Source organism: Dasypus novemcinctus, chromosome 16 (assembly GCF_030445035.2).
Source record: "Dasypus novemcinctus isolate mDasNov1 chromosome 16, mDasNov1.1.hap2, whole genome shotgun sequence".
In the NCBI taxonomy this organism is placed as follows: domain Eukaryota; kingdom Metazoa; phylum Chordata; class Mammalia; order Cingulata; family Dasypodidae; genus Dasypus; species Dasypus novemcinctus.
In genome coordinates, this window is record NC_080688.1 from 78865841 (window position 1) to 78892192 (window position 26352).

The 26352-nt window shown below is 34.4% G+C and overlaps 1 protein-coding gene across 5 annotated transcripts in view; it reads left to right on the plus strand.

Annotated features, from left to right (window-relative positions):
* RELCH (RAB11 binding and LisH domain, coiled-coil and HEAT repeat containing) overlaps nucleotides 1-14241 on the plus strand; it is a 134207-nt gene extending 119966 nt beyond the window's left edge. For 4 of the 5 annotated variants that reach the window (XR_011646011.1, XM_004467239.4, XM_004467240.4 and 1 more), the window contains 2 exons: nucleotides 7079-7149; nucleotides 13788-14110. Coding sequence is in view for 4 of the 5 variants with exons in the window: in XM_004467239.4 (XP_004467296.1) it covers nucleotides 7079-7149; nucleotides 13788-13908 (192 nt within the window). In the remaining variant the exon portion in view is untranslated. Of the gene's footprint in view, nucleotides 1-7078; nucleotides 7150-13787 lie in introns of all 5 variants that reach the window. The other variant, XM_004467242.4, reaches the window with a different exon arrangement.
* Nucleotides 14242-26352: the final 12111 nt, after the last annotated feature.

A 26352-nucleotide genomic window follows, 5' to 3' on the forward strand; every position in this document is an offset into this window, starting at 1 on the left:
GAGTTAACTTCCCTCACTAAAGTATGTTGCCACGTGTTGGACAAGATGGCTGCTGGTTTCTGTGAGGGTTTAGCCTTCCTCTTCCTCCTAAGGCTCTGTGGTCCCAGCTTCTTTCCATCTCAGCTATAGGGTAGCATAAGGCTCGTCTCTCTCTCCCAGGCTCATTTCTTTCCAGGCTTTCTCAGCTGTTCAGGGCTCTGATCTCTTCAGCTATAAACTGTCAGGCAAATGGCTTGGCTTTCTCCCTGGGGCTCCAGCTTCCAAAACTAAACCCTCTCTGTTCTCCTCTGTGTATTTACTTCTCTGTCTTTGAGCATCTGTTTATATAGCCCACAAAGTGGGTAGGGGGTACAGGGACTCAAACCAAGTCGCCTAACGAAGTGGTCAAATAAAAGCCCTAATCTTGATTTAATAAGGTAAAAGTGAAACCACTGAGTCTTATACAATATACCCAGAGGAACAGACCAGTTTACAAACACAATCCTTGAGCTATTTTTAAATTCATAAACAACATCAAGCTGCCACAGTATGGTTATTTTTTTTTCATTCATTAGAAATTACTCTCTGTAAACAACTTTATCCACACTTTTATCATCTAATGTGCCATCTACATGTTAATGTCTCACAAATCTTCATCTTTTGCCCTGATTGTGTTCTGCAACTATAAAACTTCATTTTTAACTGCCTACTTGTACATCCCTCCAGGATGTCCCACAAGTGTCATACCAAATTCAGGATAGCCAGTCCCCCAAATTAAAATAACCAATCTATTTCTCCGTTTTCCCCATTTTGGCTAATGGCAGACTGATTTTTTCCTAGGTCAGATACCCAGTACACAACTTAGAATTTTTTCAATTAGTTTTAAAATTTCATAATATACTTCTAATCTGTTCCATTTTTTCCCTACCATTCTAGTATCTCCTAATTGTTCTCCCATCTTTCATCTCTCCTTCTCAGTTATTCTCATTATAGCCAAAGAACTTTTTCTATAGTATAAATCATTCATGTCATGCTTCTATTAAAATCCTTTAAAAGTTTATTCAAACAAGGCCATTTATGATCTGACATCTGTGCATCTTGATAACCTTACTCCAACCATGCCAAAGTAATTTTCTACCCTAGTCTGACAATTTGTCATCCTTTCTTGCTCTCATGCCTTTGCACATTCTCTTCCCTTTGTCAAGAGTATACCATTTTATACTATGAAGTATAAAATAAATATTTAAAGGGTATAGTACCTACATATTGTTTAAAAAATAATTAGGAAGGTGATGGGGCTCAGTGGTTGAGTGCTGGCCTCCCATATATGAGGTCCAGGGTTCAATCCCCAGCCCCAGTGCCTCAAAATAATATCAATAATAATAATTAAACCAACATCCATGTTCTTGCTACCTCGCTTAAGATGTAGAAAATTACTGATATCCTAAAAACTATATGTGTCCCTCCCTGATCATATCCTTTTCCTGTGACCACTACCCTGAATTTTTTTTATAATACCTTGTTTTTATTATTGTTTTACCACCTCTCTTTATTCCTAGACAAAATATTGTTTTGCTTATTTCAACTAAAATATAAAATATATTGTAAAATATATTTCCATATATAGGATTCAGCCTTATTAATACTTGTAAATGTAGTTCACTTATTTTCATAATTTGATTTCATTCAGATTATTCCTTTGTATGATTATGCCACTGTTTATTCATTCTATCTGTAACCATGTGTATTTTCAGTTTTTTGTTATTATAAACAATGTTATAACATGTCTTCTGATGCACATGTGCAAAGATTTCTTTGTGGGATATACTTAACAATGGAATCAACAAGTTGTATGGCATATACATTTTCATCTTTGCCCACTACTGCTAAGTTGTTTTCTGAAACGGTAACAATATACAACCCAACAGGCAATAGGTAGGAGTACCCCTATAGTTCATATCTTTGCCAGCACTTGGAATTGTTAGACTTTCTCCCGGTCCCTGTCCCAGTCCTGGTCCCGGTCCCTCTCCATCTCCCTCTCCCTCTCTTTGTTTACTTTCTAGGCAGTTAGGAACTTTCTAGTTACATTCTCTTGTTGTTTTCTAACTTAATTCCTCTATGCTTAGAGAACATACTCTGATTCCAGTCCTTTGAATTTTTGTTAAGGCTTTCTTTTGGCCAGCATATGATCAGTATGACATTTGAAAAGAATATTTAATGTCATAGTTGGTTGCACTGTTCTGTATATTCCAGTTAGGTAAAGTTTGTTAATTGCATGATTCATTTGCCCTGTATTTGTATTAAATTTTTTACATGTGAACTGCTTGTTCTATAAGCTATTGAAGGATATGTGTTAAAGTTTCCTGTTTTAATTGGTGATTTGTCTATTTCTCCTTTTTGTTTTTTCAGTTTTTGTTTTGTATAATTTGAAGATATATTATTGGATAAATATAGATTTAGGATTGTTATGTTTTCCCATTGAACTGACCCTTTCATCAGTGCTCAAGGTCCTTATTTATTTCTAATAATCTTTCCTTCTTAAAGTCCATGTTGTTTGACATTAATGTAGCTTTCTTTTAGTTAGTATTTGCTATATGTATATATTTTTCCCCCATCCTTCTCCATTCAATGTGTATCCTCCCATAAGCAGCACAGTTAGGTTCTTAGTATTTTTTTTGTAGTATTTTGCTCATTTACATTTGCTATAATGACTTCTTTAGTTGGTTTTATATCTACTAAATAACCCTTTTTTTTAATCTACATGTTTTGTGTTATTTTTTCTTGCCTTGTTTTTTAGATTAATCAAATATGTTTTATTATTTTATTTTTTTGCATTTAAAATTGTTGTGGTTGTTATTTTCTCTTTGCCACTAATTTTCAAATACTCTAAATGTTATAACTAAGGGTTTTTTGTGTTTGTTTTTTTTTATCTCTCTACCCTCCCCCCCCCCAGTTGTCTGTTCTCTCTGTCTATTTGCTGCATGTTCTTCTTTGTCCACTTCTCTCGGGAATCTGTGTTTCTTTTTGTTGCGTCATCTTGTGTCAGCTCTCCATGTGTGCGGCACCGTTCCTGGGCAGGCTGAACTTTCTTTCGCGCTGGGTGGTTCTCCTTATGGGGCATACTCCTTGCACGTGAGGCTTCCCTACGTGGCGGACACCCCTGCGTGGCACGGCACTCCTTGCGGGCATCAACGCTACATGTGGGCCAGCTCCACACGGGTCAAGGAGGCCCCGGGTTTGAACCACGGACCTCCCATGTGGTAGACGGATGCCCTAACCACTGGGCCAAGTCCACTTCCCATAACTGAGTTTTTGTTTTGCATTTTTCCTGCCTGATATTTGCCAAACTTCTTGACTTCTGAATTGGTGGTTTTTCAACAGTGTTGGGAAATTCTCACCAGTTATCTTTTAAAATATTGTATTTTCTCACTGTGCTTTAGTTTGTATATTTTCTGTTAACCGTTCTCCTACTTCATTAATCCTGTCTTCTTCTCTACCCAGTCTCCTGTTAAACCCATCCTTAGGTTTCTCCATATTGTTATTTTTCAAGTCTGGATTGAATATTTGATTCTTTTTTTCTAAGCTACTTTATTAATATATAATTCACATAATATACAATTCACTGGATTTTGGTGTGTTCACAGATATGTGTAACAATTACCACAGCCAAATTTAGAACATTTTTACCCCCTCTCACTCCATGTCCCACAGCCCTTTACAGACCTAAGTAATCACTGATCTACTTTCTTTCTCTATAGAATTCCCTATTTGGCTTTTATATGAATTGAATCATGTATGTGTTGCTCATGCTTTTGATGTTGTATCTAAAAATCCTTTGCCAAATCCAAAGTCATAAAGATTTACCCCTTGTTTTCTTCTAAGTATTATATAGTTTTTGATCTTACATTTAGGTCTTTGATCCCTTTTAAGTTAATTTTTGCTTTTGGTGTGAAGTAAGGCTCTAAATTCATTCTTTTGCATGTTGCTATTCTAGTTGTCTTAGCCCCATTGTTAAAAAGAGTCTTCTTTCCTCCATTGCATGATCTTGATAACCTTTGTCAAAATCTAGTTTACTATAGATGTATGGGTTTATTTCTGGACTCTCAATTCTATTTTCTTGATTTATACTGTATCTATCCTTGTGCCAACACCCTACTGCCTTGATTGACGTTGCCTTGTATTGAGTTTTAAAATTGGGAAATGTGCACCCTTCTACTTTATTCTTCATTTTCAGGATTGTTTTGCCTATTTAGAATCCCTTAAAATTCCATGTGAATTTTAGTATCAGCTTGTCAAATTATACAAAGAGTCTGCTGAGATTGTGATAGGGATTGCTTTGAATTGGTAGATCAGTTTGGGGAATATTGCCATGAATGTTGGAGAGTATTATTTAAATCTTTTTTTTATTTTTACACCTCTTTTATTAAATTTATTCCAAGTATTTTATTCTTTTTAATACTATTATAAATAGAATTGTTTTCTTAATTTCATTTTCACATTGTTCATTACTGTGTATAGAAATATAACTGGATTTTGTATGTTTATCTTATATGCCACAGCTTTGTTAAATTCATTTATTACCTCTGTTTTCTTCTGGATTCTTCAGGATTTTCTATATTATAAGATCATGTCATCTGCAAAGAAAGGTAGTTTTACTTCTTCCTTTCCAACTTGGGTACTGTTTCTTTTTCTTGCTTAATTGCTCAGGCTAGAACTTGCAGTACAATTTTGAATAGAAGCATCACAAGTAGATATCTGTGTCTTGTTCCTAGTTTTAGGGGAAAAGATTTTAGCCTTTCATCATTGAATATATGAGATTAGCTATGTATTTTTCATTGATGCTTTTGATTATTTTAAAGAAGTTTCCTTCTATTCCAATTTATTGAGTGTTTTTATCATGTTGGATTTCAACAAATTCTTTTTCTGCATCTTTTGAGATGATTGATCATATGGGTTTTTTAATTTAATTTAATTTTATTTATATTTGCATTACATTAATTGATTTTCAGGTGTTAAACCAGTTTTACCTTTCTGGAATAAATCCCACTTGTTTATGGTGTATAATTCTTTTTAAAATTTGCTGGATTCAATGTGCTACTATTTAATTGAAGATTTTTGTGTCCATAATCATAAGGAATATTGGTCTGTAGTTTCCCTGGTGATGTCTTTGGCTTTAATACCAGGCTAAACTGGCATCATAAAATGATTTGTGAAGTGTTCCCTCTTCATGGTTTTGGAAGAATCTGTGAAGAACTGGTACTAGTTCTTTTTTAAATGTTTGGTAGAACTCAGTAGTAAAGCAATCTGGGCCTACACTATTCTTTATGGGACTTCATTGATTACTACTTCAATATCTTCATTTGTTATGGGTCTATTCACACTGTCCATTTTTTCTTGGTCAGTTTTGATAGTTTGTGTCTTTCTAGGAGTTTGCCTATTTTATCTAAATTATTTAATTTATTAGTATATAATTGTTGATTTGAAGGACGTAATTTGGGGCCTTTTTTCTAATTCAATATTATTCCATTCTCATAGCTTTAAAACCTATCTAGTCCTCTAATTTATATCTCCAGCCTGAAATTTTCCCCTAAATACCACTCATATCCAATTCCGTACTTCAAATCTTTCCTTGAATGTCTAATAGATATCTTATACTTAACATTTGCAAAAATGATCTCTCGATCTTCTCTCCCAAAACCTTCTCCACTCACTGTCTTCCAAGTCTCCATTTATGGCAACACTTTCTTCCAGTTATTCAGGTTAATATGGTTGGAGTCATTCTTGGCTTCTCTCCAGTTTTCAAGAACTCCATCGCTACCACCCTGGTCTAAGCCCCATAATCTCTACCTTAGAAGAGCTTCCTAATAGTTTTTTCTGCTTTCACTCTTGTTCCCTACAATCTATCCCCATAACAGAAGCAGATTTATCCTATGAAAGTATGTCAGATGAATTCACTCCTTTGTTCCCCATTCTATCAATAAGAGCCTGAGTCCTTACCATAATCTACAAGGCACTATAGGATCCCCATTACATTTTGGACCTCATTGTCTACTCTCTCCCTTGCTCACTCTGCATTCACCCTTCTGGCCTTCTTGCTTAGAATACCATAGGCATACTCCCACCTCAGAGCCTTTGCTCAGGCTCTTTCCAGTGCCTAAAACATTCCATTGCTTTCAAGTCTTTCCTTAAATGTCATCTTCTCCACGAAGCCTACCCTGAACATTCCATGTTAATTGAAACAGTCTTCACCTTGGCCTTTCTAGTACTTTTTTCTTATTTATTTTTTTCCAAAGCCATTATTACCTTTTAAAATACTATATAATTTACCTATTTTTGTGTGTGTTTATTGTCTAGCTCCCTTACTAGAACATAAACTCCATAAGGAGGGAATGTCGTCTTTTTTGTTTGTTGTATCCTCAGTATCTAAAAGAATACCTGGCACTCAGTTAATATTTGTTTAGTGACCTCCAGACCGCCCAGAATATGGTCCCAAGAATTTTCAGGAGGGTCATTTGGTTTCTACTGTGGTTGCCAGCAGTTGGAACCACACTTTAGATTCCTCCACTTCTTCCATCTTTACTCTTTTCTCTCTGCAAGAATAATGTTAACTCTTAGATACTCATCCCCAGTTTTCTTAGTCACCTGTAAGTATCTGGGCTTAGCTCTAGTCATTAATGTAGAGCACCTTGCTTTTTTGCAACCTGAAGTTAAGGCAATTGGACATGAAACAGAACAACTTTTAATAATATGTATGTGTATGACCATAGGGTGTGTATATGCTAAATTTATAAAGAAAGATAAATTTTACTTTTAATATTAGATGGTTTTGGAAGCTAAGGGAGTCTGAAAGTTAGATTTGGAGATAAGGTTAGTGAAAATCAAAATGAGTTAAGTGATAGGATTGAAATCCTTTAACAGTATTGCTGCACTTAGTCTGGCAATTGAATATGAATTCCTTTAACAAATTAACTGCTAAAACTTTACATTTTTATTAACATATTAATTTATGGGAATATTAAAAATTAAATAAAAACTAGATTAAACCTTAGTGTGTCACTAAAGAAACTATATTTCACTAACGTAACTTTTTTTAAATCAGGTTATTTTAAGTTCCATGATAAAAGAATGTGAACAAAAAATAGAGAACAAGACTGTCCAAGAACCTCAAGGGTAAGATATTCTTCTTTTTTAAGGTGTTAAGAAGTTAACCTTCATTTCTCTACATTTTCTATAGATAAGTATAGAGTTTGTATTTTGTGTTAATTTGTACTCATTTATTTGAAAGGCAAGAAAGTGATTTAAATCAGTGATTCTCAAATGCTAATTCATGAACCATCTGCATCCAAATTGTCTGGAGAATTTATTTAAAATGCTCATCTTTACCCCAGACTCTGTGCCCTCTTCTCATTCTGATTCAGCCTTGGCATCTGTATGTGTTTAAGAGATTCCAAGGAGATTTCTGAAATGTAGCCAGAGTGTCAGAATCCTTTCTTTAGCCTTACGGTGGTAGGATCTCTTCTCCATACATACTTACCATTTTAACCATGGGAAGTTAAAACAAGAAAAGTATTCTGCTGGCTTCTATTCTGAACACAAAACCTATGAAATCAGCACCAGAGCAAATACTTCTATTCATTTGTCAAACAAATAAGTGTCAAGATTATTTGCTGTCTTCAGATTATTAGTTTAAAATGTGAGAAGTTTTGGAACAAAGTTAAGAAAAACATGTGACACACATTCTAAATGAAATTTCATGGGTTAGAAAGAGAGAAATATCCCTGTAGCTTCCTAAGATTGCTTCTGTTATATGGACCTTCCATTTAAAAAAAAAAAAAAAAAGGTGATTTTTATAGGCAGACTTTTTCTCATGTTATTCAAATATTCTATATGCTTACTTATTTTTATTATAGAAAATTTTGAATAAATATAAAAATAGATTATTAATTCCCATATACTCATCACCTAGTTTCAATAATAATCAACTCATAGTCAATTCTCTTTAATCTGTACCTTCACTTACTTCCCCCTTTTCTATTCTGTATGTATTTCTAACAGATAAGTACTACTCTTTAAAACATAAACACAATATCATTTTCACACCAAATAACAATAACTCCTTAATATTATCAGCTACCAAGACTTTGGATATTTGTTGCATAAATGTCATGAGTGATTTCGTGGGTTTTTTTCTTTACAGTTTGTTTCTTTAAATCAGGATCCAATAGATTTCCATATATTGCAATTGGTTAATATATCTTTTAAGTTTCTTTTAAACTATAGGTTCCCCTTCAATCGCTTCATACAGTTCACTTGTTTCATTTGTCCTATAGGTTTTCCACAGTCTAAATTTTCCTCATTGCACCTTGCCCCCCTTGTGTCTGTAATTAGCATGTTCCTCTGTATTTCCTTTATTTATTTATTTTTTAAGTGATCTGATCAAGTGATCTAACCAAGGTAATGGGTTGGTTGTTTTTTTTTTTAAAGATTTACTTATTTATTTATTTCTCTCCCCTTCCCTGTATTTCCTTTAAATACATAGTTGGATCTAAATCTAAAGACTTAATCAGATTCAGATATCTGTGTGTCTGTGTGTTTGGCAAGACTGCTTATAGGAGGAGGGTTAGGTTTTCATCATTAGACACATTTTGTTCTCTCTCTTTCAGTGATGTTAGCAGCTGTTAATGATCTGTACATAGATCCACTAATTCATTAATATTCCGTCTTGATTTATGAGCCAGAATATTTCAGTGTAGAAAAATTTCCCCATATCTACTGCTCTTACTCAGTGGTTTAGTTTATATAGGAAAGGCAAGATAAATGCTTGACTCTTTCTCTTTCTTTATCAGTTTACAAAATTATGAATTGGTTCATCTGTCTTTAAGCAGTTATATGTTTTTGTTATGTTTTGTTTTTTGTTTTTTCGTTTTTTTAGTGTCATGTAAACTCATATATTTGGTGTAATTCAGTACACTGCATTTACCAAGTTATCCCGTCTTTGGCCAATTTGAGTCTTTTCAAGTTGACTCCTAAATCCTCTTAACATGACATACCTTGCTACCTGGTATGACAGGAACATAAACATTCTTTTAAAAAACTCCTTCTTTTGGAGAGTTAAGAGCAAGAGAGGGAAACAATTTAACTTTGTGTCTGAATTGTTCCTAATGATTTAAGGAGAACTGTTTTCTTCATTTAGATTTATGAAGCTTAGTGACAAGGATTAAAAAAATTTTTTTTTCATTTTCAGTTACACTTTTATACTCTAAAAGTAGTTTTTGGAAACATTTTATATTTATATAGTAAAAGAGCATTCTGTAAACATCAGATAAAGTAAGAAAAGTACCTAAAGTTTTACAATATTATATTTGTTAATCTTTAACTTATTTATGTAACAGAAGTATACATGTGAAAAGATTAATCATGTTATCAGTCAAATATACAAATATTCTGCTTTGCTCTTAGATACAAGAGAGAAACAGAATAATTGGGGCATGTTTCCTTCCATCAGGATGTTTATAGTCTTATAGGAGTCAAGGCATTTATATGAATTTAACAGAACAGAGATTTTATAAATACCAAGTAAATGATACAGGAAGTATACATTGTAGGAATCACAGGTCATCTGATACAATTTCTCACATGTATGAATTTCATTTCAGCAAACAATTAATACTTTGTACCAGGTACTATGCAGGGAGTCTGAGAAAAACATAATAAAAATAAATGATACAGTAACTTATATGGAGTAAGACTAGACAAGATATGTAAATAGCATTGAAGTCACGTGTTAAAGATAATCTAATAAAGCATGTGTAATAGGTAATCTAACCTAGGATGACTAAAATGCTTAATTGGGAGCTTTAGGTGCCTCAATTATACCATGCTTTTGTTCTCCCCAAGTCTTTACACAGAGGATTACTTCCACTAGGAATATTCTTACTCTGCCTAGCTAGTTCTATTCATCCTCAGGACAAAGCTTGGATGTCACCTCTTAGGAAAGCCTTCCTTGATCTACCCATCTTCCAGTCTATAATAGATCTAAAGTACAAGAGGAAAGTTTTGAACAGTAAAAGGAATTACTTCAAGATGGAAGGAAAAGTGAGAGTGCATACAGATTAAGATATTTATATCTGTAAAAATACTCTGTGAATTATGTAAGAAATACAAAGATGAAGTATATGTGGATTTTATCCTCAAAGAGCCAACAATTTAGAGTTGTGTTTTCAAACCACAGGTCATGATGTATTAATGCATCATTAAATTCAATTGGTTGTAATAAACATTTTTTTCCAAAGAAATAGAACTGAATAAAAAATAGAGAGTGTATCCCATGTAGTGAAGTTGAGTGTTGCTTTATGAAACTTTGGTTTCAGTTATCCGTATGTAAGTGTGTTATTGGGTCATTATGTAAAATGTATCTCTTACCATGGGTCTGCTGGCAGAAGATATATGCAGAAGTATATTTTGATACACTTCTTATATTCATTCTGCAGTCAGTAAAATTCATCGAGCACTTATGGACTATTCACAAAGATGAGCATGAGCAAGACATAGTTCCTTCTCTCAGAGTGTTCACACTTGAAAGTGGAAGAGATAAGTTTACAAAGTATACATAAACACTAAAATAATGCCAGCAAATGTTCCCAAAGAAGAAGGAATGAAGGGTGTCTTCAAGTATGAACCATTTGCCAAAAAGACAAAAGAAAATAGGGGAGGGATTACATCAGAAATATCAGCACAATGCAAAGGACAGAAATTACTGAAGAGCAGGTTTAGGAGCTGTAAGGAAAACAAGAGTACACTTTATGTGCTTAGAATTTGGTTTCTGACCATTAAATGGATGACGGTACAGTACAACAACGGAAATATAAGAAGTATTCTGAGGATGAATATGAAAACTTTGAATTACAGGTAGAAAAACACTATAGGCGGTTCATTGAGATGTATGAGCCATTAACATTTAGGTGGATAATTAAAGACTTGGTCTGGAGGCTCTGATTGAGAGGAAAAGCAAGCCAGTCTTGAAATTAGAGTGAAGATCAATTTTTAAGATACAGATAGAAGAGGAGCCTATCTTAGAAGGCAAAGTAGTGTGGTGTCAGAAATCAAGTGGGGATTTCAAAGAGGGAAGAATTGGTATTACATTTGCAAGATGAAATGGTGTGAAGAGAGACTCCAAGAAATAGTTTTAAAGAGACAAGGTAGAGCTAAGAACTTCTGCAGATTCAGAATCAATAGGAGATGGCAACCAGTTGGATCTGAGTTGCAAAGTTTTCCTTGAAAACTTACAGTAAGATGACACCTTACCTTACAGGGTAGCACATTTCATTTTTAACCACTTTTTTTTGACAATTCCTGTCATCCTGAGTTAAAAACCACCTTCCTATAATGTTTACCTTCTGTAATAGGTATTTATCATTTGGGGGTGGGGAGGTAGGGTTTAGACCCATTGTAAAAATTGTTAAAGCTTTAAACTTCTCTCCCCAAAATATGCTGTGGTGCAGCGTTTCTTTACTGGAAAGCTTTTTAGAAATAGATGCTTGGTCCCTCTACCCTGGATAGAAAAAATCAGAATCACTGAGGATTAGGCCTAGGCACCTCCATTTTTAAAAAACTGTCTAGTTGATTATGATATGTACCATTAGAGCATACAGATATATAAAGCTTTACTGATATGCTTTCTATACCTAATTTTTCTTTCATAACATAACATTAAGTTTCCTAAATCTTCACTTCTCCAGACCATTCGTCATTGCTTTCAGTTTTACCTCTTATTGTTCCCACACTCCTGAACACCATAGTTGCCTCCTCTTAGAATGTCATTAAAACTTGATACTATCTCAAGTAGGGTCTGATCCATGCTTTCCCTTTTTCTAGATACAAGTGAAAATCATACCTATCTTTTGACTTACACTGAGTTTTCTACAGAAAGTCAACAGCACTGTAAACCCACAGTGTCAAGGAAAGGCATAATAGGTGGGACACAAACTGGGCTTTCAAAGTTAGCTAGGCACCAGATAGAAAAAGAAAAAGCTATTTCAAGTTGAGAATGTTTGAACAATGCACTAGGCAAACCTGACTGAAGGGGGCTAGGGAAATGGGCAGTGATGATTTGTAGAAAAACACGAATTAGATTGCTAAGTTTGTTGAATTTCAAGCACATTTTACTTCATAGGTGGTAATGGCCATTAAGGATTTTTGAGTGGGGATATGAAATAAAGAAGATTATTTCAGGAAGTTAATCTGATAGTACAAGGAGACCAGGTCCAAGACAGTTAGAATAATACAGTTGTAAAGTATTGGCAAGGATAATAAAAGGAAAATATTGAGGAGTTGTTTCTTAGAATAAAGCTAGAGGATTTGGTGATTGGTTAGAAATAGAAGAGAGGGAGTCATTATACTTACTGTTCAGAAGAGAGAAAAATGGCCAATGAGGAAATTAAAATGGGGAGTAAGTTTTAAAGTTTGTGTCTGAATAAAACATTTGAGATTTGGCTTTTTCTAGCAAACAATAGTTCTTCCCCTTCAGGGAAGAAGTGATTACATATTTTGTACTCATCCTTATAGAAATGATATTTGGAACTTTTGATATAATAGGTTAAGTTTTGTAATTGAAGAACCAAGAGCCAAATACTGACCCTTATAGAGAGTTACTTTGTGGGAAGAGAGCGGAGTAGTCCAAGACACAAGGAGAGAGACCAGGTTAGTGTCCTGGCAGAAGAGCAATGCGAAGAAGAGATTTTGAAGGCAGGCCGTGGCTGGGTTTTTTTTACTTGAGTAATTCACAATGCACACCTTTAAAAGATACACAGAACTAGAAGTCCTTGGTGGCAGCACACATTTCACATGAAAATTCAATAAACATATCTTAAACTCCTGTAGCTTTCTATTCATTGTCTTTGACATGTTCAAACACATTATCTTTTTTAATCTTCAGGGTTTTTTTAAAATAGGAATTGCAATCTCCATTTAATAGATGAGGAAACTGAATCAGAGAGATCTAAAGCACTTTGGCCAAAGTGCAGCCAATGCACTGGCTCCTGAATTCATTGTAGCACAATTGCTGGGTTACTAAAAAATTGTGCTTAATCTCCTTCTGCCCAGTATTGTAATAAATTAATAATCTTTAGTAGTCCTTTAGATTGTGCTTTACTCCTTACCCAGCAGTTCGGTTAAAAAGAAAGTTACAAGAAACAGTTCTGAAACTGTTGACTGAAACTAATGCTACTGGCAATTCAGGACATATGTCCCCCAAAAAAGTAATAGTATCATATGATTTGTTGTCAGTACGGTACAAAATCTCACTGGGATTTAATTCACTTATTTGTGAAAATAGGAATACTATCTGTCTACCAGTATTGCTGTAAGAATGAAATGAAATGATGCTGAATATAAGAAGAATAGCTACTAACACAGCGATTATGTGCCTGGCACCTTGCTAAATACTTTATGCTCATTTAATCCGTAAAAATAGCCCTATCAGGTAGATACCAGAATTATCCCCTTTATACAGATAAGGAAACAGAAGTTAAATAACATGCCCAAGGTCATACAACCGTAAATGAGCCAAGATTCAGTCTAGTTCCAAACTTGGCTCCTAACCACTACACCATATAGCTTCCTGTAATATAAATGAACACAAAAACTCCTATCCTAGTATAGTACATGAAAAGGTCCCTTCATAAATATTTGTTTCCCTTTTGTGACACCAATTCAGAATGTATTTATAAATGATATGCTACTAAAGACATGAAAAATGGATATTTTAGCTTTCTAATTGCTTTATGTGAATTTTAAAATTTCTTTCCTAGCTCAATGTCAATTGCTGCAAGCTTAGTGAGTGAAGATACAAAGACCAAGTTTTTGAACAAAATGGGCCAGTTGACAACATCAGGTGCCATGTTGGCCAATGTGTTTCAGAGAAAGAAGTAAAAGCAGGAAGGAAGCCCCAGTAAACACTAAGATGGACCTCAAGCAGACTGGTTCCTTGTACTTGAAGTACTTGCCTTTTTATTTCCTGTGTTTTATGTTTTTGCATTATAGTTTTATCCTAACCTCCAAAGATATTTGCACTGCTTTTGATTATTGCTGTATATCTGTTAATTTGGGGGTTATAGCTGTGGTGAGAAAAAAATTGAGTTGATAAGTCTATACCAGATCCCTCTTCCATGTTTTTGTCTTTCAGAATAATTTTTTTATATATATATATATGTATATATATATAGTGAAGAGGTTTTTTTTTTTTTAATTTTTGGATGGGATATTAGAAAATATCTGTATTATACACTGAGTTATTACAATGGTACTTAAATAATGTAAATTTGAAAGTCATTGTTATAAAGTACTACAAGTGGAAATTACTTAAGTATTTAAATTATGAAAGTATAATGCAGACTTTTTATTGTTTCTTAACTGACTAGAAAGAGCCACCAGCATTACTCTGTGCCTTTTGGACTTCAGTTTGTGTGTTCTGTAGGAATTGTGGGCATTCCATTCACACAGTATTTATTTATGATGCTGTGATGAATTTGAGTTACAAATCCTGCAGTAAGTAGATAATGATGACACTTACAAATTTTAGAGTTCTCATGAATATTCTTTAAGTGCTATCTAAACTTCCCAGCACTTACCTACATACAGTGGACTTACCTGAGGAAAGATAGAATGTAAGCCTGGGGAATGGTAACTAAGGTAAATTTTACAAACTGATGTATAGTACATTTAAATGCTCACAATAAATGTAATTAAGAAGAGCTAATAATTGTGACATTTTCCCAAGTTGAAATATAGAAAAAAATATGATTTCCACCTGAAATTTTACATTTTTATTTAATGTATTTTATTTAAGATATTTTCTAATGATTTTAATTTCAGAAATTATCATTTCATTCTGTGTGTTACAGAGAAGTACTGAAAAGTTAAGGACATTTGGGGGCTGCTTTCCTCCCTCTAAACTAAAGATAACATTGGCTAAATTATTCTTCGTTAGCTCCCACGTAATCCCTTAAAGTCCGACTACTTTTGCATTTGATATGTATTACATAGTGTCTTCAGTCAATGTTCAGTTTTACTCGAATTTGACAGTTCTATCAAGTAATGCAACCTGAAGTGGGAAAGAGTGGTACTGGAAATAGAAGGGGGGTGATTGGTTTGAAGGGTTAATGTGAGGCCTTTTTGAAAGATGAATATTTTGATAAAGAGAATTCTCATTTGAGCACAGTTCATGCACATAGGCAATTATCATCTGTTGTTTAAACTGGTTTAATATACTTGGGAATATAGTTAGGTGGATTATAATTCACTTCCTGGGAATGCTGACTTACCACACATTCAAGCTTATAAAAGAATGTGCCATAGGCAAAGCCATTTAACAAATTCATTCTGAAATTATTTCTTTTACCTACAATGAAATGATTATTGACTGACTAGTCTTTCTGAAACTGTTGGATTCTAGGCATTCCTGAGAAATTGAAAGTGGCTACCTTTCATGTCAAAAATGTTGATCTGTTATAAATAAAATGTTTCCATACTTGTTTTTGTTTTGTTTTTGGCTATGTGTTTATTTTCATTTTGAAACACTAATCCCATATCCAAGAAATGGAAATGAGAAAGCATATATTCATAAAAATGTACTAATATTTTATTTTAGGAATATAATCTATATAAACTACTTATTTTGATTTAATATTACTCAAGAGATTGTATTGATATGAAACTACTACATTTCAGAGATGATTTAAAGAAAAATGTTTAAACTCTGATTTGCTTTGAACAATAAGAATATGTTTGTTACCAGATAAATGGAGGTAATATATTTTCAATGTGATAATTTTTATTAGTTAGTGAATCCAAGTATCCCAAGATGCTATTTTTTAAAGAAAATATTTCAAGTGAATCCCCTTATTATGCCCTTAAATACCTTAATTTATTAAAATTTCACATTCTGTAATTTTTTTATAGTAAAATATGAACTCTTTAAAGACAAGACAGACACTAATCACTAAGACTGAGTGTGTTTTTTCAAAATAGGCCATAAAACTCTCACATTCATTCTTTCTACATGGAAGTAAAGTTAATGGTACAAAGTTTAAAGTATTCAACTTAGCAAAAAGCTACATTTGCTTAGCAAACGAGAGGTTAAATTTTTTTCAGAAATCCTGAAGTACCATAGTTGTCAAGCTAGCTGAACTCTTCCAACAATGATGCTTGAATGGTCACACTATCTATCTTTATGCATAGGTGTCAATGTTCATTTGTCCCTATTAGTCAACCTTTTGAAAGATTACTTTGCTAAACGTCAAATTGATTTACAACCTGAATGAAATTGTGAGTAATTTGAGTGAAGCCATCTTCACCATAGATAACATTTAGAATGTCAACTCCTCTACTATAATTTTTATGGTGTCTAAATTCAAGGTACTATAAAGTTCCTTTTTCCTATGGAAAAAAAATTGTCTCAAATACTCCCTGATAATCAGTTTTGATAAAACGAAATCACTATGTATTGAATTGTCTTTCCATGGACCACTGTCTTCAAGACAACCTATTTTAGATCATTATTTGAACTTTAAATATATATCTTTCTCTTGATAAATCTTGTTGACCATTGAACTGTGAATGCTAACTACATTTTCAAGGGTAAATACTGTATGCTTAGTTACTAGTTTCTTATCCATTCTTTGTGTAAAGAACGTATATTTAAAGATCTTTGTAATTAATATTTCTAGTTCCTAAAATTCTCCAAACTTGCCAGGAAATAAAATTTAAACTTTAATGTAGGATATTAACTCTCTTACAAGCAAACTATGAAACAAATTCAGCCTTTCCTATGAAGACATATGAAAATTCTAATGTAGCTTTACAGTATGCTTGTTTTGTTACTATTTTATTTCATTTTTTAAAAAAATAAGACAAGTTCCACAAATCAAAGATAATATTGTATCTGGTAAATTTCTGCATGTTTGCAAAATGATTGGATTGCAGACTATTTTCATACTATCCAAGGACATGTATCATGCATTTCATCTCCTTTAGTCCATGGAATTAGTGCTCTAGTCACAATTTTAGAATGGCACATTTTATAATCCCTAATTTCCCTTTAGGAATTTTCCCTTTAGGCCTAACTCCAGGAAACTTTGTTTTGATGTATTCTTTATGGTTTATTTTATTTGCATGTTTTTAAAAACCTTAACAGAAGTTCTTCTCTCTGTGAGACCGTGCCAAAGTATGTAAAAGTTAATGTAAACTTATCCAAATATAAAAAGACGTTAATTTATTGTGTTTTCTGATTGTATATATATATCATTCCTTGAGTTCACTGTTGGCAAGGAATATAAGTTATTCACTTTTCTCTAAAGAGTCTTCAATAGTATCTGGAAAAGTCTATCCAAGATATATCTACACAGAGGACTGTATTACTATTTTAATTCTTTTTATTCCATTAAAAACTGATCCATTGTATTTATTTCAATTAGATCATTGCATAAATATATATCTTGAGGACCTTAATACAGTAAAATTTATTTCATTTGTGTTGTCTATAAATTGGCATTTTGTGTTATGTGTTACAGGTATTAAATTATTTCTCAGTGATGGTTTTTAGGGTTGTCATTTGTTGGTAGCCGTCTTCTTTTTATAATTTTATAAAACTACTATCTTATTGGAAATGTAGTTCTGCTGGCATTTTCAACCTTAGGAAGATCTTTTTAAAATATGCATTTTCAGTAAAGCTGAAACTATTACAAATAATCTATATAAAATACACATCTGTATGTGGTATAAATCTAATAATTTCTCATTGACTTAATTTATGACTTCATAGATATTTTCTCTCTACTTCTGATAATTACCGTTCTTTAAATTTTTAACTTTCTCTGTTCCTAAGCCTTTCTGTCATGTCTTTAACAATGAGCCTCATAGTGACTACTTTCATAATGTAAATCATTTCCTGTTTTTACATGGATTTTATTAATATGGTCACCTTTCTAACAAATTCTTTTGTCTTACCCTTAAAGAGCATGGGCATAACAATATGCTCTCAGTCCCTCACAGAACTTTGTGGAAATTACATAATTGTAAACCTATAAACACTTTTGCATAAAATGTATTTATGAAAATTTAAGACGCAATTAGAATTTTTAAATCATTAAATAAATAAAGCTGGGGTGAGCGCCTCCCACCCCACCCCATATTTTGATTAGATCTAGTTTTCCAATAAAAGAATAGGTTCCCATGCCTAAGCATGATTTCCGTAAAATTGCAGATGGCAGAAACCACTTTAGATTGTTATTTTTGCCCTGTGTTTCTAACCTAGTGAAAACTATCTAGTAAGGTCATTTTATTTTTTATATACCAAAACTTGTGACTAAACTGAAAAGTTAACTTAAAATTTTCCATTAAATAATTTGTTTTTGAAAAAGAATTTTTCCTTTGCAACTTCATTAGCGTGTTAGTAAGCTTTTGATTTATAGTAACTAACTCTTCCTTTGTTACTTTACCTCCTTGTAACTAAACTTTTCATATTAATGGCAGAAAAATAAGAACTGATATTTCTTAAAAATGTTTGGCTCCAAGTATTACCTAAAAGAAAGAAATTCTTCACTTAAGCATTGGACAATAATGAGAAAAGTTAGAATCTGAGTTTCTTACTGAGGCTATAAAAGTCTTCAGGTATTGGGGGGGGTCAATGCTAGATTTCAAATTTTTGGATATGGAGCCTATTTCGTTTTCTTTGTCACATTACTAAATCCCTAATATATCCTCAAGTAATCCTGGAGAGATGACAGAAGACTAGAGATGTACAGCTATTCATTTCTGTTTTTCTCTTTCACTAGATTTAGGTCCATGAGTAAAAATGTTGTTAATCCTTTTCAGCCAGTGTCTCTCCAATACTTAGAAGAATCTCTTGTATGTATGGTACTCAACAAATTGATTAAAGGAAGTAATGAATTGTTGAGCTTGATAGCAATCCCACTCAAGATTGCTGATTAAGTTTAAAAGATGGTTTATGCACGTAATTAGAAGTCTCCTGAAACAGTATGAGTTTACTAAGATTACATGCCAAACTAACTTAATGCCCTTTTTTTTTTTTTTTAAAGATTTATTTATTTATTTAATTTCCCCCCCTCCCCTGGTTGTCTGTTCTTGGTGTCTATTTGCTGCGACTCGTTTCTTTGTCCGCTTCTGTTGTCGTCAGCGGCACGGGAAGTGTGGGCGGCGCCATTCCTGGGCAGGCTGCTCTTTCTTTTCACGCTGGGCGGCTTTCCTCACGGGCGCACTCCTTGTGCGTGGGGCTCCCCCACGCGGGGGACACCCTTGCGTGGCACGGCACTCCTTGCGTGCATCAGCGATGCGCATGGCCAGCTCCACACGGGTTAAGGAGGCCGCCCGGGGTTTGAACCGCGGACCTCCCATATGGTAGACGGACGCCCTAACCACTGGGCCAAAGTCCGTTTCCCCTTAATGCCCTTTTAATAGAACTATTAGACTGGTTGATCAGGAGACTTACGTAGTCTTCTGCTTTTTTACCTCAGTAAAGTATTTGACTATTTTTCTCGTAAGTCCTTCTTTAGACCCACGATAGAATATATAGGCCAAAAGAAAGTGGAAATAAAGACTTGTGCCATGTGTGTATGCTGTGAAAAGCCATACAGAGATTGTATTCATTTCATCTGGCTCTCTTGGTAGCACACGTGATCAACAATTCTCACCAAGTTTTCCATGTGATGTGTAAGTGTGGAGAATCCTTCTCTCCACAGATTATAGAATCATTCAACATATATTTATGGAGTACTGCATAGGAATGCAATGAATAAGACAGACACAGAATCTATCCTCAGAGCTTGCAGCCAGGTAAAGAAGCAAACAGGTTGAGAGTAGCTGAAGGGGACTTACTTCACTTAGAGTGTCTGTCTTTATGGTCTACTTTGGAAGGCCCCTTTGAGTTGACATTTAATCTAAGATCTAGGAAGGATAGGCTTTAAGCATGTGAAAATAGGAAGAGAAAAAGAGCAGTATATGCATAGACCATGAGGTGAAAATGTGTTTTGTTCAAGGAACTGAATAAAATACCAATATAGCTAGAGCTTATTGAGTGAGACAGCATCAAAAGATGAAATTGGAGTGAGAGGGAAGGCCAAATCACATAGGGCCTTGTGCACTACATTTAGAAGTAGAAAGGAAAACCTTTAAATAGTTCAATTACTAGAGAGATTGAATCTAATTTATATTATGGTTAGATATACAACCGCCTTTGGAGAAGGGCAAGAAGAGAGGCTGAAGGCAGAGGTTAATGCAGTAGTCCAGGCAAAAGATAATGGTGGCTTGGATGAAGACATGACAGATTGGACATGAAGAGTGAGGGAAAGGGAGAAACCGAGATTGTCACCTGGGTTTCTGACAGGAATAACAATAATAGTGGGTGATGCCAATAGTAGGGAAGTGAAGTGGAGAACAGGTTTGTGGGATTAATCTATCATTTTTTTTTAGATGTGTTAAATTTGAGATGTCCGAAAGGTATCTGTGGGAATGTCAAGTAGGAAGTTCTGCAAGTCTGGATCTCAGGAAAGATCAGGGTTGAAGACACAGATTTTGGAGTCTTCAATGTTTAGATAAGTCATGGAACTAAATGAGATGGCCTAAGGAGAGTGACAGTAGAAATGTTCCAAATCTGAGTCCCAGGACACTCCCATATTTGGAAATTGAGCAGAGAAAGATAAATATGAGTGGACAGTGCAGTAGGAGGGAAACAAGTAGAGTGGAGAGTGTGGTATCATGGAAGCAATGAGAAGAGCATTGCAAGAAGAAGGTGCTGGTTAGCTATGTTAGTTGCTATTGATCAATCAATGAGGATGAATCTGAAACCCACTGGAAAAGTAACATCATTGATAACTTCAATAGCAATTTATGTGGATGGGTGGAAGTAGATGCCTTAGTGGGGGTTATGCAGAGACGGTAACTGAAAATGAGAACTCTGGGGAAATTTTGCCATGTAGAAGAGAACATGGGGTCAAAGAAGGTTTTGCTTATAATGTGTGGATGATTTTTATAATGGGAGAAAATAGATCATGTTCATATAATCTGATGAGAATAAACCAGTAAAGTAAGCAGGTGGTGTGATAATGCAGCAGCAGTAGGCAATAACTAAGAGTGAAATCATTGCAAAAGGCAAGAGGGGCTGAGTTATAGAGCACAAACGGAGGACTGGTCTTCACTGTAATGGGAGAGAAAGCGGAAAATAGATACACTTGCAGGTAATTTGGTTGTTAATGGTGGGAATATTAGGGAGTTTCCATTTAATTCCTTCTATTTTCTCATTGAAATATGAAGCAAAGACATCAGCTTGGCTGGCATAGGGGAAGTGCTGGAGGTATGAGGAGAAAGAAGGTAGAAATGGTTGTTTTCAAGAGTGGCAGAATAAATTATGGAAGGAATAGTAGGATTACCAAGCAATTTTGAAAGTTCATGTGAAAATAATGATTATGAATGGAAGATTAGTTAGCAAATCTGCATTTTTCTTCTATAGTCAGGATCATTTATTCAAGAGCAGATGTTAAATATACAGAGAGTAAAATATAACTAGGGCTGGATTGTTTCAGGTGAATAAGTGGGATAAAAAAGGACAAGGGTATTAAAGGTGCTTGCAAAGGAACAAATATAGTAATAACCACAGAATCCAAACTGGGTAAGGACAAAATGAGATCCTGGGGTGAGTGTTAGGAGAAAAATAGGTTAAGGGATGGTCTAGTAAAGTAAAAAATTTGTTGGAGTGAAGATATTTGTGTAAGTGAATTGGAAAAATAACGTTCTTTTGAAGTAGATATGAATGGCAAATAAGACACCTCTACTACCTCCAGACTCTAAAGCACAGGGACAGGATTGTAAAAGGAAAAAAGAAATCCTCCACTTGAAGGTATAGCAGGGAAGGTGGTATCCTTAGAGGTGGCCAGGATTCAATTTGTATATAAAGAACATTCAAAGAGACTGAGGATATTGGCGAGACTGCTAATAACAGACCGTAAGTTCCCTGTGGGCCAAGTGGGAAGTAGGGAAAGGTCAGAGACTGAGTTACTTCAAGGATGTTCGGAGTAGTTTGGGATAAGAGCTCAGGTCAAAAGGAAGCTTGGGCTTCTTCAGGTGAGGTAAACTGGTTTGTGTGGTATGATGGGATTAGATCTGATCATCTCTGAGAAAGTGAATAGTTCCTTTATGGGTCCATTGGCACCTGTTCCATATCAAAATGGTAGGTGTCCAAGGAAAGTGAGTGAAGATACCAGTTTGATTTTTTTTTCCTTTTTAAATGACTTATTTACAAAAGAAATAATGTTATTTCTGCAAGGTTTTAGGATCTTCCATTTAAACTTTGTGTTCTAAAATGTCAATGTAATGATACAATACTAATAGAATACTTTTTTTACTTATCCTGGAAGCTCATCTCTATTCCTGGAAGGTATATATGCCCATTTAAAAATCTGAAATTCTTTTAGGAAAAGGTGAATACAAATAATTGGAGGAAAGTAGCAGTCTTTTTCAAAAAGTTTCTTTTTTCTTTCATATTTTCCACCTCTTTCATTTCTTCCATTTCTTCCATTTTGTGAAAGAGTTCTGATACTTTATCTTCCAAACCCTGAATCGATTATTTTCTTTTGGCATTTATGTTTTCTATTTCCATGAGCTCTTTTGTGTTCTCTGATCCTTTTTATTAGCATTATGTTCTTGTTTCAAGGATGTAAAAACGTCTTTACTCTCTTTGAGGATATCAAGGATGTAAAAACTTCTTTACTCTCTTTGAGGATATCAAGATTAATCTTTTTTTAAAAGATTGATTGATTGATTGATTTAATCCCCCCCCCCCCCCCCCCGGTTGTCTGTTCTCTGTGTCTATTTGCTGCATCTTGTTTCTTTGTCCACTTCTGTTGTCGTCAGCGGCACGGGAAGTGTGGGCAGCACCATTCCTGGGCAGGCTGCACTTTCTTTCGCGCTGGGCGGCTCTCCTTATGGGGCACACTCCTTGCGCGTGGGGCTCCCCTACGCGGGGACACCCCTGCGTGGCAGGGCACTCCTTGTGCGCATCAGCACTGTGCATGGGCCAGTTCCACACGGGTCAAGGAGGCCCGGGGTTTGAACCGCGGACCTCCCATGTGGTAGACGGATGCCCTAACCACTGGGCCAAGTCTGTTTCCCTCAAGATAAATTTTGATTTTCTAGTTCCTTAACATTATTTCTGTTTGCTTCTGTGTTATTTTTCTATTTGTTCATTATGATCTCTTTCATATGGGATGCTTTCCTCAAACATATGGACACCTTTGTTTATTCATTAAATTTTGAGTGAAATTAGAAGGTAATTGGGATCTTTGTGTATTAGATGTTAGGAGATTATTCTCCATGTATCACAAGTTTTTGCATAATTTATAAGCAGAGGCATTGTCTTACTTTCAAGGATGTTGAAAGATATAGTATCTTCCTAAAATTTCTTTTCTGCCCAAGTAATAATGTCTCCCTCCATAGCAAGGATTAGGCAGGCTAACTGTCCATATTTACAGATCTGGGTTCCCTAAGCTCAGGGTTCCTCTCCATGATGCATGTTTAGGGCATCACATGCCCCTTTATGCATCACACTGAGGAAACTGGAATTTGGGGAGAAAAACAACAACAATGCTATAATCTGGTTACAGCTATTGCTATGAGTAATATATTTTCCTTTGTCTCTGAGCCTTGTGTCTTCTGCCATCATCCATTTAAACAGGCCAACTTGTTAGTTTGCAAGTAAGGTAAAATCTTAGGCCCTTCACAGTTCTTGATAACAGGTAGAGTTTATCATCTGGCAGGCTTAACAAATGAAGCCCAAGAGAAATTTCTCCCATGAGTCCTCAGGAGAAGGGGGCTACTTCTTCAGCAACAGCCCTATAACAAATACTATTGTAAGCTTTGTGTAGTAATTTCTTATAATGGCCTCATTGTAAATTAAGAATATCAAGAATGAGTTCAGGAAAGGCAACCCATAAGGGACCAAGACAATGCAGTCCAAGTACACTGATCTTTGATTATTTGAGTTAATGCCAAAATTTAGATGGGCGTCACAGCATATTTGGAAAATGCTGCATATGCTAGTTGTTTCTTCTCCAAGATATACACCAGCATATTAAATTCTGAGGATTCCTGTCAATGAAAAAGTGACTTTATTTTCTTTAGTAAAAACTTTCTCAAACTTGTTTTATCAAAGAGCTTCTTTTTAAAAATGTCTTAATATTCCAACAAACAAGGTTCTTAAGAATATACTTTGATAGACAGTAATTAGAGGGACTTTGACCTTTAAACAATTTTTCATGAACATTATTTCCCCCAAACAGATTCTTAAAAGAAATTGAATAATAGAGAGTTGGAAAATAAAATCTTTTCTTTGTTAAGAAATCAGGAATACACATGTTCTGTGTGTGCTGAAATTTAAGGGCATGTCTCTAATTTTTTTTGAGGCTGACATTTTCTTACAAAAATTTAGGAACCTAGTCATGATATTCAGCCTAATCTGAAAGAAATTCAACCACCCTCTGTGTAGAAATCCACTTAAAGAGAATATAAAGTAGCAATACCTATTATTATTGTCTCTTTTATTGCCAGATTTATAGCTTGGCATATTGTATACTTTATCTCTAATCCTTATACCAACACTCCTACGTAGGTATTATTTTTTCCCCATTTTACAATGAAGAGACTAATGTTAAATGACTTGCCCTAGGATGTAAATGGAGCTAAGATACCTTCTCAAAGTAGATGTGGGATAGAATCCTGATCCTAAACCAATACTTTCCATTGCATTCCTAATCCTTGACAGCACAAGGCCAAAACAATGGGCTAGAGCCAAATTCACCACCAGAAACAATTACGCTCTCATTCTACCATAAAGACAATTGAGTATTTGAGTGTGAAAATTCTATGGATGCTATAGAACAAGGGTGCCTGATAGTAACATATTTTGGACTTTGTAGGCCATACATTTACTCAACTGCAATTGTTATGCAATAGTAACAGATAGTAAGGAAACAAATGGGCATGGGTGTGTTCCAGTAAAACCTTATTTACCTTTATTAACAAAATAGATGATGGGCTAGAATTGGCCCAAAGATTGTAGTTTCCTAACACCTGCTATAGAGCATGAATGTACTGATTTTAACCTGAAAAGCCTGAGTAGGTATTACTAGTCATCTACCACAATCATTAGAAAAAAAGAAGAAAAATAAAAAGCAAGAAAAAAAACCTCAGTAATTGTGCCTTTGTTTTATATGGATCGATCAAATACCTAATTGAAAGTAGTAAAGTATTTCTTAGATAAATGTATTCCTAGAAAAGAAATATTATATCTGAGGCCCTCTGACCCAAACACATAATTTCCTTTATAGTTTATTTGATTAAATCATTCTATATCAGAGTCCCACTTCCAGGAGTGGCAAATATGCTTATTTCCCCTCCCGCTGAGAACTAGAATATCTGGACAAAATATGAAAAATATGTTAGAAGGTATCAGAATTCTCAAGGCAGCAGGATTGGTAGGACTGGCAAGATCTTTGGTGAAGACCCCAAACGGTTATACTCTAAGGGTGAAATGGAAATAGTAGACCACCTGTGAGTCACTCCAATCCCTGACTGGATGAAATGATCTGTTCCTAAACTACTACCTGCCAGAAACAAAAGCATATCTTCCCTAAAAGGAAGTATCACCCCAAGTCTCATTCAAGTTATTATACTCAATGTCTTCAATCAATAAAGAATTACCACTTACACCAATTAACCAAAATTACTAGAAGGAAAATACAGAAACCAACTTATTGTAAAACCAAATATTGGTATTATCACATACAAACTTTAAAATAACAGTGGTTAGTGCATTCAAGAAAAGAATGAACAAAATAATTTCAGCAGAAACCTGGAAACTAAAAATGAATCAAATGGAAATTATAAAAATGAAAAATATAATCATTGAACTTAGTGAAAAAGTATAGTTGAAGAGAGATAGTAAACTGACAGATAGATTAAAAGAAAATATCTAATAAAAATAAACGAAGTTTTTAACAAAAATTGCACAAAAGAGGGTAAAAGTCATATAGGGCAGAAGGAAAAAAGAATGGAGCAGAAACAGCATTTGAAGAGATAATGGCAGAGAATTTTCTCAAACTGATAAATGACAATAAGAAGGATAATAAATCACACACAAAATAAATGCAAAGAAAACTATACCTAACATGTTATAGTAAAACTGTTGAAAGACAAATGCAAAGAGAAATTCTTAACAGCAGCAACAAGACTGATCTTGACTTATCACAGAGAACAAAGGAATGATATGTTTTAAATGCTGAAAGAAAATAATTGCCATCCTAGAATTCT